Source organism: Bombina bombina, chromosome 7 (genome assembly GCF_027579735.1).
Source record: "Bombina bombina isolate aBomBom1 chromosome 7, aBomBom1.pri, whole genome shotgun sequence".
Taxonomy (NCBI): Eukaryota; Metazoa; Chordata; class Amphibia; order Anura; family Bombinatoridae; genus Bombina; species Bombina bombina.
In genome coordinates, this window is record NC_069505.1 from 418,028,190 (window position 1) to 418,044,881 (window position 16,692).

At 40.5% G+C, this 16,692-nt stretch overlaps 1 protein-coding gene across 1 annotated transcript in view; it reads right to left on the reverse strand.

Annotated features, from left to right (window-relative positions):
* Nucleotides 1-791: 791 nt before the first annotated feature.
* Nucleotides 792-16,692, reverse strand: part of BAIAP2L2 (BAR/IMD domain containing adaptor protein 2 like 2) — a 46,009-nt gene continuing 30,108 nt past the window's right edge. Inside the window, exons 9-10 of the mRNA XM_053721248.1 lie at nt 3,824-3,861; nt 792-1,253 (exon numbers count right to left, since the gene is read on the reverse strand). Of these exons, the coding sequence (XP_053577223.1) occupies nt 1,178-1,253; nt 3,824-3,861 (114 nt within the window). The 3' untranslated portion in view covers nt 792-1,177. The remainder of the gene's footprint in view (nt 1,254-3,823; nt 3,862-16,692) is intronic.

Below are 16,692 nucleotides of genomic sequence, written 5' to 3' on the forward strand. Positions count from 1 at the left end.
GGTTAGCGCACATGAGAATATGCAATCGGGTTTGCGCGGGAGTGCGTGTTTTTTTTCCCACTTTTTTTTCTCCATTGACTTCTATGGGGGAACACGTGAAAGCACTATTGTAAGATCGGCTTTTTTTAACTCATAATACGAGCGCAAAAAGTTTACTTCTAGCGCAATTAACACTTGAGCGAGAGCATTAAATAATGCTGCACTTGTAATCTGACCCTAAACAGGAAATAAGTTATTGAGTTTAATTTAACTGTAATTTGGTGCAAACACGAGCTTTTTTATTTTATATTTATTACTATAGGAGACTCACAATGTGTTCCTGGTTTTACTAAACTTGTTGCTGCTCTTCCAAAATGGGCTCCTTTCTCAGCGTTTGACCAGCTGGTTAGCTGTTTTTTACCTTTAAAAAAAAAAATCATTTAGACCTCTTGCCTATCATACAGCAAATATAATATCAGTTTTTAGACAAACTATATTCCCTTAGCCCCAATACTGCATCATATGTATCTATGTCTCTGATGCATCTTCTGCAGCTGACACACATAGAAAATGCTTCTGATTACATAATCCAAATGGGTTGACCATGGTTCCCATCATATCAGAGAAAAGTACTAAATCATTTTCAGAACCTGCCTTTTTCCTTTGTTTTAAGTAAAATGTTGATCAATACAACCATCATTGTATAGCTTAACCCCTTGTAAAGGCATATTTTGACCCAACTTGGCCAGTTCCTAAGGCAGCAGCAGAAGGCTTTAGATATGTATTTGCACACAAATATTTTTAGCATCTAGTGTTGCTCATATCTCTTTATTCAGAAATATGTTTGTTTCACAGTGTTGTCAGGTGATCAGTTCTTGATACATAATTTAATATTTACAAACATTTTTGTTACAAATAATCAAGTAATTTATCACAGGTTCTGCAGGGAACATCCGAACAAAACGTCTGTAAATGACATGATGTAAACCAGACTGATGTCTTCACTTCTGGGACAGCAGGAAATTATATACAGACAGCAGATAATTCATAGAAATCTAAGTGCCAGCGACCTGGGCGACAGGGTGCTGAGCTGAGGTGCTGTAAGATATGGGGGGCTGGGACTCTCCGCTGACCGCACATTGAGGCCAGGGAGCACCGGGGGAGGAGCTTTCCCAGTGCAGGAAATGTATCCAGAACCTCATCGGATGAGAGGAGCAGAACGGTCATTGGTGACAGTTGGACGAAGCTTGACTGTTGCAAATGGATTTGTTCCCCTGAGAGTAATAGAAAAATATAGATAAAATGTGACAAAAATGCAGGTTATTGCTCACATGCAATTTCATTGTGTCGAGTATATATATATATATATATGTGTGTGTGTGTAGCTTGACTTGTCACCATCAACATACCACGAAACGCGTGCTGAGGCAGTTACTGGGGTACACAGAGATAAAAAACACAAATACTATGATATATAGTGATCTAGAAATTAGGAGAGATCAATAATACAAATGTAATTTTCCATTGTTCTCTCTTAGGGACAGATGATAAAAAGCTCTCTGTGATCTAAAATGATCCTCCAGCACTGCAAGATCCCTAGTGAAAGTCTTAAAAGGCAGAATTTGCTTTAAATTCTCCAAGGGGTGTTCCCTGTGTTTCTGTATGTGATGAAGAGACAAGCCCAGTGAAATATACCACTGCATGATATGAGAGTTCTGCTGCATTTACACTGTGCTTTCTATTTTATATCACTTTACACTTCAGATTAAGTTTTATTACATTTAACCGTTGCACTTTCTATTTTGTATTTTATTTTGTATACAGCAGTGTATTTAGGATTGGGATTTTACAAATTCTGAAATTTCTGTGTAACGTTAACAAATTATGGTTATACTTTGTATGTTTATGTGTATCTTTTACAAATTACATTGTACTTTATATTTTTTTCTATTTAAAATAAAACTGAAAAACTGACAGCTTCAGTTTCCCAGAGAGCTTAATTTCTTTCTATGGACCCGATAGTAAAGTTTGGAGAGAAATTATAGTGCAAACTTCACAGGGGTCTCTGAATTCTATAAGAAAAGGGGCAGAAACTGGAAGTCCCAGAGACACAAGAGATGTCTTCCATAGAATGTAATGAGGCTCTCTGAGATACAGAATTTCACATGGGAGAGATATGTTAACAGCAGAGCACCTGGGGCTGATATAAAGTCTCAGTTTGCAGCAAACATTACAAATTAAACTGAAATGTTTTCACTACAATTTAACTAACTTTTGCCTATAGTTTAGTATATATTACTTTTCTGTCGGTTAAATAAGTGAATTGTACATTTTGAGCAACCATCACCTGCATTCAGCTGGCAGGAAAAATCAGTGAGACCAGCTTGTTTAAAATGCTTACAGCATTTCACAAGAATTGTGAGAGAGCTTTAGATATACCCTGGGAACTATCCACTTCAGCCCATGGAACTGCCCTGTCACTCCCGCATTCTGAATCTGTGTTTTAAAATGTAAGTTGTAAAAGATACACAGAAATATACAAAGTATGATCCTAATTTGTTAAAGTAACACAGAAACATTCAAAACATAATCAGAATTTGTAAAATCGCTGCTGAATCTAAATCTATATCTAAATGTATTAAAATATAAAATAGAAATTGCAAAGCTTAAATGTAAAAATACTGAAAGGACCCAATCTAAAGTATAAAGTAATATAAAATAAAAAGCACAAAGTGTAAGTGTAACAAAACTCTCATGTCATGCAGTGCTATATTGCTCTGGGCTTGTCTCTCCTTTACATACAGAAATGCAAGGAATGCCCCTTAGACAAGTATAGCAAAATCTGAATCTTGTAAGAGATCTCACAGTGCTGGAGAGTTTCACCCTTTTTTTTAGCATTCAGTGAGTTCAGCTCTTGTGATCTCTCCAAGCAGGAGAATCTTTTATCATCAGGCCGTGGGTATTGGGCTTTGGTATACAGACATAAGGAAGCATTTGAGTGTACAGAAAGTGATACAATAAGATGATCTGATTTCCCTGTATATAGAAATATAAACTAAAAGGAGCGATTTCTCATACTCTGCAGTTAGTATAAAAAGTAATTGTAAACAGATTAAGGGAAAACCAATTTAAAAATTAGGAAGTGTACTTTTAATAATTTAAAGGGACATAATTGTCAAAATTAGAATATGCATCAGGGCATTTTACTTTTGAATAGAAGCATTATTGTAGTATACAAGCATTAGCCAAAATGCCTGTACTTAAAGGGAAATGAAAACCATTTTTTTCTTTCATGATTTAGAAAGAGAATACAATTTTAAACAACTTTCCAATTTATTTCTATTATCTAATTTGCTTCATTCTAGATAGGTTCAGTAGCTACTGATTGGTGGCTGCACATAGATATCTCATGTGATTGCCTCACCCATGTGCAGTGCTATTTCTTAAACAAAGGATTCCTAAAGAATGAAGCGAATTGGATAATAGAAGTAAATTGGAATGTTGTTTAAAATTGTCTTCTTAATCTGAATCATGAAAGAAAAATTGTGCGTTTCATATCCCTTTAAATGTATTACTGTTTCAAGGGCATATGTAGATATGATGTGCATGTCCAGTGCTTCAGTATTTAAACACTGACTGCCCAGAGATTTGGCAGTGGTTTGTAGACTACAAATTGAGTTTTAGTTTATGCAATACACACCACTCCTGATTCTCTCCGCAGGTGTGGCAATTGAATGCCGGCGCACTGCGCATGCACAGGATATTACTTTAACTATGTGTTTATACCTTTGCTCTCACGTACAAGTCACAATGTGATCTGAGTACGGAGCCGTGCGATACTCACCTGGGGAACAGGTCTCCTCGGCCTCCTGACTGGGCTTTCTGCAAACACAAAAATGCAGCGAGATCAGAAACAGGCAGCGAGAAATACAAACAGTAACATCTTTACTTGTTCTACACAGCAAACCAAACCCATCAGAAAAGTGCACAGCAAACTACCCAGCTACACCTTCACAATGCTAGTGGGGAAATATACACGTTAGTCTGTGCCATATATAAACTCCTCTGGCACGGTAACAGATTTATTACATATATGTGAGCTACAAATGCAGATTTTGTGCTCTTGTGTGTGTTTTTGGGTCTGCCTGATCCTTGTCTGTGTTAGTTTGTTAATCACACAGCACCGCAACATAGCGCACACTCGAACCCTACAGAGGAACCGTCACTGTGTCACCTGGTCCTTACAATCTGCTGCAGTCTGCTTACAGTGTCATAGTATGAGGGGCCACTACAGGGTCTGGTGACAGTGTCTGTATAAGGGCCCCAGCAGCATCTGGTTGCAGTGTCACATTATGAGGGCCCCAGCAGCAACTGGTTGCAGTGTCACAGTAAGAGGGGCCCCTGCAGGGTCTGGTTACAGCATTATGGCTCTTACGGTTTAACAGTCAGAGCTGTCATCCTGCAGCCACCAGAAGAAGGGCCCTGGTGTCATGGCGGTGAGGATAGAACTAGCTGTGTCCTGCTGAAGAGAGAGGAGGAAGAGGGTGAGTGTGTGAGGATCTGAGTGTAAGAGAAGTTGGTAAAGGAGTGAGAGGAGCTGACGGAGGTGTGAGGAAGGGAGGAGGTGTGTGACTGTCAGCGCAGCTCTGAGGGAGGCTCACTGGACACAACACACATCCCTACACAGTTATGCCCCATACGTGTAACGTGCCCATCCCTACAGAGTTATGCGCCATACGTGTAACGTGCCCATCCCTACACAGTTATGCGCCATACATGTAACGTGCACATCCCTACACAGTTATGCCCCATATGTGTAACGTGCACATCCCTACAGAGTTATGCGCCATACGTGTAACGTGCACATTCCTACAGAGTTATGCGCCATACATGTAACGTGCACATCCCTACACAGTTATGCCCCATACGTGTAACGTGCACATCCCTACACAGTTATGCCCCATACGTGTAACGTGCACATTCCTACACAGTTATGCCCCATACGTGTAACGTGCACATCCCTACACAGTTATGCCCCATACGCGTAACGTGCACATTCCTACACAGTTATGCCCCATACGTGTAACGTGCACATTCCTACACAGTTATGCCCCATACGTGTAACGTGCACATTCCTACACAGTTATGCCCCATACGTGTAACGTGCACATCCCTACACAGTTATGCCCCATACGTGTAATGTGCACATCCCTACACAGTTATGCGCCATACGTGTAACGTGCACATCCCTACAGAGTTATGCGCCATACATGTAACGTGCACATCCCTACACAGTTATGCCCCATACGTGTAACGTGCCCATCCCTACAAAGATATGAGCCATACGTGTAATGTGCCCATCCCTACAAAGTTATGTGCCATACGTGTAACGTGCACATCCCTACACAGTTATGCGCCATACGTGTAACGTGCCCATCCCTACACAGTTATGCGCCATACGTGTAACGTGCACATCCCTACACAGTTATGCGCCATACGTTTAACATGCACATCTCTACAGAAATATGCGCCATACATGTAATGTGCACATCACTACAGAAATATGCGCCATATGTGTAACATGCCCCTCCCTACAGAGTTATGCGCCGTACGTGTAACGTGCCCCTCCCTACAGAGTTATGCGCCGTACGTGTAACGTGCACATCCCTACAGAGTTATGTGCCATACGTGTAACATGCACATCTCTACAGAAATATGCGCCATACATGTAATGTGCACATCACTACAGAGTTATGCACTATACGTGTAACATGCACATCTCTACAGAAATATGCGCCATACATGTAATGTGCACATCACTACAGAGTTATGCACTATACGTGTAACATGCACATCTCTACAGAAATATGCGCCATACATGTAATGTGCACATCACTACAGAGTTATGCACCGTACGTGTAACGTGCACATCCCTACAGAGTTATGCGCCGTACGTGTAACATGCACAGAAACTAGCTGTGATAATCGAGTGAGTTTACCTTTTCACAAAGAATAAAATAAATATCTGAAAAATCTCACTCGCTGAGCTAAACAGTTGCAGGTTATGAAAGCTGCAAAATGTTTTACTGCATGTTCTAAACTCAGAGTGAGCATTTGTGTTAAGGGTGTTTGCCCAACTGTTTATCGTTAAATACTGGTTTTCAGGGGCTTGCAGCTTTAGACTGTGTGAACGGACCTGTTTGAAATTTGGCAGTTTTTGAGGGCTCACGCTAACTGAATGGAAATGCTGAAAATTTGAAGTATATTGGTTGAGTATTTTTAGAGTTGTTAAAGGGACATTAAACCCTAAAAATGTATTTCATGTTTTAGATAGAGAATACAATTTTAAACAACATTCCAATTTACTTCTATTATCTAATTTGCTTTATTCTCTTGATATCCTTTCCTGAAAAGCATATCTAGATAGGCTCAGTAGCTGCTGATTGGTGGCTGCACATAGATGCCTCGTGTGATTGGCTCACCCATGTGCATTGCTTTTTTTTAACAAATTATACCTTAAGAATAAAGCAAATTAGATAATAGAAGTAAATTGGAATGTTGTTTAAAATTGTATGTTCTCACTGAAACATGAAATACATTTTTTGGGTTTAATGTCCCTTTAAGTGTTAAGAAGTATTTTTTAGCTTAAGTTACATGATCGCACATCGCTGCACAAATCTTCATGAAGTTTGGCGATCACATAGACTGCTATTTCTTGATGAAATATTAATATTTAAAATATATCAATCAAAACAAGTAGCAGTATTTGCCAACAGGGGATTGTGTGAGTTGTAGTTCCAGATATTGGTCTGTATGGTGCTGGAGTTTATGAGAGCATGCAATGTTATTTAGTAACATATATAGAAGTTAGAAAGGCAGACTATACACACACACACATACATATTAAATGATAACAAACACACACATATACATATATACTACATGCGAACACACACATATACATACATACTACATGCGAACACACATATACATACATACTACAAGAGAAAAAAACAAAATTTATGTTTACCTGATAAATTTATTTCTTTTTTGACACGATGAGTCCACGGATCATCTTAATTACTAATGGGATATTCACCTCCTGGTCAGCAGGAGGCGGCAAAGAGCACCACAGCAAAAGCTGTTAAATATCACCTCCCTTCCCTACCAATCCAGTTATTCGTCCGAAGTAAGGCAGAGAAAGGAAGTAACAAGGTGCAGAGGTGTCTGAAGTTTATAATAACTAACGACTTGTTTTACAAAGAACAGGGCGAGCCGTGGACTCATCGTGTCAAAAAGGAAATACATTTATCAGGTAAGCATAAATTTATTTTTCTTTTTAATGACACGATGAGTCCACGGATCATCTTAATTACTAATGGGAATCAATACCCAAGCTAGAGTACACAGACGATACGGGAGGGACAAGACAGGTAACCTAAAAGGAAGGCACCACTGCTTGAAGAGCCTTTCTCCCAAAAGCGGCCTCAGCCGAGGCAAAAGTGTCAAATTTGTAGAATTTTGAAAAAAGTGTGAAGAGAGGACCAAGTTGCAGCCTTGCAAATCTGTTCCACAGAAGCTTCATTCTTGAATGCCCATGAGGAAGCAACAGCCCTCGTGGAATGAGCCGTAACTCGCTCTGGAAGCTGCTGTCCAGCAGTCTCATATGCAAAACGTATGATACTCTTCAGCCAAAAAGAAAGAGAAGTAGCCGTAGCTTTCTATCCCTTACGTTTTCCTGAGAAAACCACAAACAAAGCAGAAGACTGACGAAAATCCTTAGTCGCCTGCAGGTAAAACTTTAAAGCACGAACCACGTCCAAATTGTGCAGAAGCCGTTCCTTCTGAGAAGTAGGATTAGGACAGAAGGAAGGAACAACAATCTCCTGATTAATGTTCCTATCAGAAACAACTTTAGGAAGAAATCCTAATTTAGTATGTAAAACTACCTTATCTGAATGGAAAATAAGGTAAGGGGACTCATACTGCAATGCCGAGAGCTCTGACACTCTGCGAGCAGAAAAAATAGCAACAATAAATAAAACTTTCCAAGATAACAACTTAATATCTAAGGAATGCATAGGCTCAAACGGAGCCCGTTGAAGAACTTTGAGAACTAAATTCAGACTCCATGGAGGAGTAACTGGTTTGAACACAGGCCTGATCCTAACGACGTTTGTGTAACAAAATAGATAAGGCAGATATCTGACCCTTTAGGGAACTTGCCGATAAACCTTTCTCCAAACCCTCTTGGAGGAAAGACAAAATTCTAGGAATCCTAACTCTATTCCAAGAGTAACCCTTGGATTCACACCAATAGAAATATTTACGCCATATCTTATGGTAAATCCTTCTAGTTACAGGCTTATGAGCCTGAATCATGGTCTCTATGACCGAATCTGAAAAGCCCCGCTTGAATAAAATTGAGCGTTCAATCTCCAAGCAGTCAGCTTCAGAGAAACTAGATTTGGATGAAGGAAGGGCCCTTGAATTAGAAGGTCCTTCCTCAGCGGGAGTCTCCACGGTGGCAGAGATGACATGTCCACCAGATCTGCATACCAAATCCTGCGAGGCCAAGCCGGTGCAATGAGGATCACCGATGCCTTCTCCTGTTTGATTCGAGCAATGATCCGAGGAAGAAGAGCAAACGGAGGAAATAGGTATGCTATATTGAAGGTCCAAGGTACCGCTAGAGTGTCTATCAGTACCGCCTGAGGATCCCTGGACCTCGACCCGTACATCGGAAGCTTGGCATTCTGCCGAGATGCCATGAGATCCAATTCCGGCTGACCATATTTGAGAATCAGGCTGGAACACTTCCGGATAGAGTTCCCACTCCCCCGGATGAAAGGTCTGCCTGCTCAGGAAGTCCGCCTCCCAGTTGTCCACCATAGGGGTGTGGATCGCCGACAGACAGCAAGAGTGGGCTTCCGCCCACTGAATTATCTTGGTTACCTCTGTCATCGCTAAGGAACTCCTCGTTCCTCCCTGATGATTGATGTAAGCCACTGAAGTTACGTTGTCCGACTGTAACCAATAAACTGGACCGAGGCTAACTGGGGCCAGGCCAGAAGAGCATTGAAGATCGCTCTCAGCCCCAGAATGTTTATAGGAAGAACAGATTCTGACTGAGTCCAAACTCCCTGAGCCTTTAGGGAGCCCCAGACTGCTCCCCATCCTAGAAGGCTGGCGTCTGTTGTCACAATCACCCAAGATGGTCTGCGAAAGCAGGTTCCCTGGGAGAGATGATCCCGAGACAACCACTATTGAAGAGAATCCCTTGTCTCCTGCTCCGGTAGTATTCGAGGAGACAAGTCCGTATAATCTCCGTTCCATTGCCTGAGCATGTTTAACTGCAGAGGTCTGAGATGAAATCGAGCAAACGGTATGATGTCCATTGCCGCCACCATCAGCCCAATTACTTCCATGCACTGAGCCACGGATGGCCGAGGAGTGGACTGAAGAGCTAGACAAGTATCGAAAATCTTTGATTTCCTGACTTCTGTCAGGAAAATCTTCATTGATAGGGAATCTTTTATGGTTCCCAAGAAAGTTACCCTTGTATTTGGGACCAAGGAACTTTTTTCCAAGTTTACCTTCCGCCCGTGAGATCGCAGGAAGGATGTCACGGATACCAGACGGCTAAGGCTACCCCACACCCCCCTACAACCTCACCCCTGTTGTTTCTCAGTGGTTTTGGGCTCCTCAGAGCAACCACAATCTCTGGAAGCTTTTGGTTGTATGGTTTTGTGTTCCAAACTTGTTTAGAACAGAGCTGGTCTATGACCAGGAAAACCCTCCTAGGCTGGCTGGGCTCCTGGAACTCCCGGTCGGCTGCCTTACAACGGATACCCGCCTAACCCCTCTCAGGCTGTCCGGGCTCCTGGAACTCCCGGTCGGCCACAGGACAGCAGAACACCCGCTAACTTTACCCCTGGTCGCTCCAGCAACCATGTGCCCCAGAGCTCCGCTCTTTTGGGGATTAGTAGCCCCTAGGGTGGACAAGAGGTGGGAGAATTACCGGAGGGGAGCTGCTTTGGGAACCAGGGGTTTTGGACACCTCTACCCCCATAACTTCAACGGGTTGTATCTCCGGTCCCCAATAACGAATCACGCCGCTTTTTGGACTGCAGCATCTGGGGACCGAGCACTTTCAAATGACACCATGGAAGTGCTACCGCTCCCCCGGGATCACCCCAAAACCATCACCACTGTGTCCTGGGATTCTGTGAGACTATGGTTGCTATGGAGGCGCCAGGCAGTCTGGAGGGGGTGGGAATGGCGGGAAAACTGTGGAATTGTCTCCCTGTTTTATCAAGATGAGCTCTGTGTATAAAAGGAGTGTATGTTGTACAATAAAATCAGTTCTTATTTCACCTGAATGCTAGTCTGTCTAGTCATTTAGGTGGGCTCCTGCTAGAATCACTTTCCTGGGCTACATAGAAATCACTTTCCTGGGCTACATAGCAGCCTGTTCCAGACAGAGGAAGGACAGTCTGGCAGAGCTACCTAGTCTGGGTAGCTGGAGTCTGCCACAGGGTGGGACCCTGAGTACTGGTGCTGTTGGGCATCAGGGGTGACTACAGGCTGTGGTCACTTGCCAGCTACATAGCTGCAGTCGGCAGGGAGGAAGCAGGACCCGTTTGGCGGAGCTACCCAGTCGGGGTAGCCGGGGTATCTGTCACAAAGGATAACACCGTTTCTTGTGTGGGATCTTGCTTGTTGTAAGGATGGCACCTGAACTAGGATGTCGTCCAGATAGGGCGCCTCGGCAATGCCCGTAAGCGAAGCACCGCCAACAGCGATCCCAGAACCTTTGTGAAAATTCTCGGAGCTGTGGCAAGACTGAAGAGAAGAGCCACGAATTGGAAGTGCTTGTCTAGAAAGGCAAACCTTAGGAACTTGTGATGATCTGTGAATGGGAACATGCAGGTACGCGTCCTTTAAAACCACTGTTGTCATGAATTGACCCTCTTGGATCAAAGGAAGGATGGAACAAGTAGTTTCCATCTTGAAGGACGGTACTCTTAGAAATTTGTTTAGACTTTTGAGATCTAAAATAGGTCTGAAAGTTCCCTCCTTTGTGGGAACCACGAACAGATTGGAATAAAATCCCAGACTCTGTTTCTGAATCGGAACAGGAACTATCACTCCCAGGTCGGAGAGGTCTCTTACACAGTGTAAGAACGCCTCTCTCTTTGTCTGGTCTGCAGATAATCTTGAAAGCAGAAACCTGCCTCTGGGAGGAAAACTTTTGAACTCTAGTTTGTATCCCTGGGACACTATTCCTATTGCCCAGGGATCCTGAACATTTCGAACCCAAGTCTGCACAAAGAAGGAAAGTCTGCCCCCTACAAGATCCGGTCCCGGATTGGGGGCAAACCCTTCATGCGGTCTTTGACTCAACAGCAGACTTCTTGGATTATTTTCCCTTATTCCAAGACTGATTGGGTCTCCATGAAGGTTTAGATTGTTCCTGCTTGGAGGCAGAAGAAGAAGAATTTCCCTTGAAATTTCGAAAGGAACGAAAATTACTCTGTCATCCTTTTTGTTTGTTTCTCTGGTCCTGAGGAAGAAGATGACCTTTACCTCCCGTGATATTGGAGATAATTTCAGTCAAGCCAGGTCCAAACAAGGTCTTTCCCTTGTAAGGAATTGCTAAAAGCTTAGACTTAGAGGACACATCTGCAGACCAAGGTTTTAACCATAAGGCTCTGTGAGCTAGAATAGAGAAACCTGAACTCTTTGCTCCCAGTTTAATAACTTGAAGGGAAGCATCTGTAATAAAGGAATTAGCCAATTTAAGAGCTTTTATCCTATTCTGGATTTTATCCAGGGAGGTTTCTGTTCTGATAGCGTCAGATAACGCATCAAACCAATATGCCGCCGCACTAGTGACGGTAGCAATGCACACAGCTGGCTGCCATTGTAAGCCCTGGTGTACATACATCTTTTTGAGTAACCCTTCTAATTTCTTGTCCATAGGATCTTTGAAAGCACAACTATCCTCTATGGGAATAGTAGTTCTCTTAGCTAAGGTGGAAATGGCTCCCTCCACCTTGGGGACTGTTTGCCAAGCCTCTTTAACAGAGTCGGCTATGGGAAACATCTTTTTAAATATAGGGGATGGGGAGAAAGGAAACCCGGTCTCTCCCACTCCTTAGCAATGATCTCAGAAGCTCAGTCTGGTACCGGAAACACATCTATCGAGGAAGGAACCTCAAAATATTTGTTCAGCTTACTGGACTTCTTAGGAACAACAACGACCGTGGAGTCAGTGTCATCCAAAGTAGCTAAAACCTCCTTAAGTAAAATACAGAGGTGTCCTAGCTTAAACCTGAAGGATACAACTTCAGTATTAGCAAGAGGAATTACACTGTCCGAATCTGAAATTTCACCTTCAGATGCTACTACGGTATCCCCTTCCTCAGGCTTCTGGGAGGGGGTATCTGAAATAGCAACAATTGCGTCAGAAACCTCACTTACTGAATGTCTGATTTTCCTCTTACGCTTTCCCTGCAATATTGGAAAAGCAGACAACGCATCTGAAATTGTAGAGGACATGAGAGAAGCGATGTCTATTAAAATAACCCCAACTTGAGCCACTGAGGAAACGCAGGGCACTGCATGTGAGGAAAAATTTGGGATGCTTGAGGAGAAAGCTGCGGCATAAATTGAGCATTGTCATTAGATTCCTGACCCGCATCCTCCTTAGAGAATGTTGGCTCAGGAAACTTTGTATCCCTGTAACTTATAGTCCTCTCAATACAAGAGGAAGAAAAAGGAATTGGTGGTTCCACATTGGCATCAAAACATAAAGTGCAGGTGACATTTTGCAAGGCCTCATGGTCCATTATTACTCTTAATGACTAGAACTAGCAATCCAAAAGTAAATATTTTAATAAAATTAAACTTGGCAAAAAAACAAAAAACGTTACTGTCACTTTAAGATTTAAACTGTAACTTTTTACTATACGGTAAAAACGATATTAAGACCAAAAAAAAGCCACACCTCTACACCTCAGCTGTCTGCTGAGGTGCCTACCTGCCCACAACACCGGAGATAGGTCCCACCAGCAAAAGGGATGATCCGTAGAGCAGCAGAAAAACGATGTGAAAAAACGCTCCTAGAAACGCTTGCTCTTATAAAACCAAGCATTTCTAATCAGCCTGTAGCTGAGTCACCTCCGTATATGCCAGAGAAATGGTGCGCAACGCTCATATTCCGGTCACACAAAGCCCCGCCCCTCGTGGGCGTCTAACAACCTCCCGGTCGGTATTATTCATGTAAAAAAGTTTTATCTACACAGCATCTCCAGCCCCAGTGCCTGCTATGCTGCCAAATAATCTCCTTTAGAAAGGAGAAAATAAATGTCCCACTTGAGAATAAAGATATTATTAACCCTTTCTTCCTTCAAGTAAATATAGTGCCCACTCTTTCTGATATGTGAAAACTGTGTCACCTCCAGAAATAAATAAAGTAAGCACTTACCTGACCAATGCCGACAGCAAGGCATCTCACCCGGCTTAAGAGGTCCTCTCCCTCCCATAGGCCTGTGGAATAAAAGAGACTGAGTATTTCTCCTCAGATCTCCACAATCAGGGCAGCATGAAATCTATGAGAGGCGCAGTGAGAATTATGTCCCACCAGTTCTCATTGCTCTAAAGCCACCACTGCTCTACTGAAGAGACTACTGGACTACGGCTACACCCCAGGACAAAGCAGTACAATCTTGTACTACTTTAAAAATAATAAACTCTTGATTGAAGAATCTTTTCTAACACCTAACTTTACTACTTCCTATCACTAACGTAGGCAAAGAGAATGACTGGGTTGGTAGGGAAGGGAGGTGATATTTAACAGCTTTTGCTGTGGTGCTCTTTGCCGCCTCCTGCTGACCAGGAAGTGAATATCCCACTAGTAATTAAGATGATCCGTGGACTCATCGTGTCATTAAAAAGAAACACGTATACATACATACTACATGCAAACACATATATACATACTACAGGCGAACAAACACATATATACATACTACATGAGAACAAACACATATAAATGCATACAAACTACATGAGAACACATATATACATACATACTACATGCAAACACATACATACTACATGTAAACAAACACACACATATATATACATACAACATGCAAACAAACATACATACTACATGTGAACAAACACATATACATACTACATGCAAACACATATACACATACATAATACATGTAAACAAACTCATACATACCACATGTGAACACACAAATACATACATGTGAACAAACACATATACATACATAAATACTACATGCGAACACATACACACATACATATTACATGTAAACAAACACACGCATACAGTCTACATGTTAAACACATACATACCACATGTCAACACACACATATACATACATACCACACGTGAACAAACACATATACATGTATAATACATGTGAACACACACATATACATACATAATACATGTGAACAAACACATATACAAACATACTACATGTGAACACACACATATACATAAATACATACTACATGTGAACACACATATACATACATACTACATGTGAACAAACACATATACATACTACATGTGAACACACACATATACATACATACATACTACATGTGAACACACACATATACATACATACTACATGTGAACAAGCACATATACATACATACTACATGTGAACAAGCACATATACATACATACTAAATGTGAACAAACACATATACATACATACTACATGTGAACAAACACATATACATACATACTACATGTGAACAAACACATATACATACATACTAAATGTGAACACACACATATACATACATACATGTGAACAAACACATATACATACATACTACATGTGAACAAGCACATATACATACATACTACATGTGAACAAACACATACATACATACTACATGTGAACAAACACATATAAATACATACTACATGTGAACACACACATATACATACATACTACATGTGAACAAACACATACATACATACTAAATGTGAACACACACATACACATACATACTACATGTGAACAAACACATATACATACATATTACATGTGAACAAACACATATACATACATACTAAATTTGAACACACACATATACATACATACTACATGTGAACAAGCACCTATACATACATACTACATGTGAACAAACACATATACATACATACTACATGTGAACAAACACATATACATACATACTACATGTGAACAAACACATATACATACATACTACATGTGAACAAACACATATACATACATACTACATGTGAACACACACATATACATACTACATGTGAACAAACATATACATACATACTACATGTGAACAAGCACATATACATACATACTAAATGTGAACAAACACATATACATACATACTACATGTGAACAAACACATATACATACATACTAAATGTGAACACACACATATACATACATACATGTGAACAAACACATATACATACATACTACATGTGAACAAGCACATATACATACATACTACATGTGAACAAACACATACATACATACTACATGTGAACAAACACATATAAATACATACTACATGTGAACATACACGTATACATACATACTACATGTGAACAAACACATACATACATACTACATGTGAACAAACACATATACATACATACTACATGTGAACAAACACATATACATACATACTACATGTGAACAAACACATATACATACATACTAAATTTGAACACACACATATACATACATACTACATGTGAACAAACACATACATACATACTAAATGTGAACACACACACACATACATACTACATGTGAACAAACACATATACATACATACTACATGTGAACAAACACATATACATACATACTAAATTTGAACACACACATATACATACATACTACATGTGAACAAACACATATACATACATACTACATGTGAACAAACGCATATACATACATACTACATGTGAACAAACACATACCTGCATACTACATGTGAACAAACACATATACATACATACTACATGTGAACAAACACATATACATACATACTACATGTGAACACACACATATACATACATACTACATGTGAACAAACACATACATACATACTAAATGTGAACACACACATAAACATACATACTACATGTGAACAAACACATATACATACATACTACATGTGAACACACATATACATACATACTACATGTGAACACACGTATACATACTACATGTGAACAAACACATATACATACATACTACATGTTTACAAACACATACATACTAAATGTGAACACACACATATACATACATACTACATGTGAACAAGCACATATACATACATACTACATGTGAACGAACACATATACATACATACTAAATGTGAACACACACATATACATACATACTACATGTGAACAAACACATATACATACATACTACATGTGAACACACACATATACATACATAAATACTACATGCAAACACATACACACATACATATTACATGTAAACAAACACACGCATACAGTCTACATGTTAAACACATACATACCACATGTCAACACACACATATACATACATACCACACGTGAACAAACACATATACATGTATAATACATGTGAACACACACATATACATACATAATACATGTGA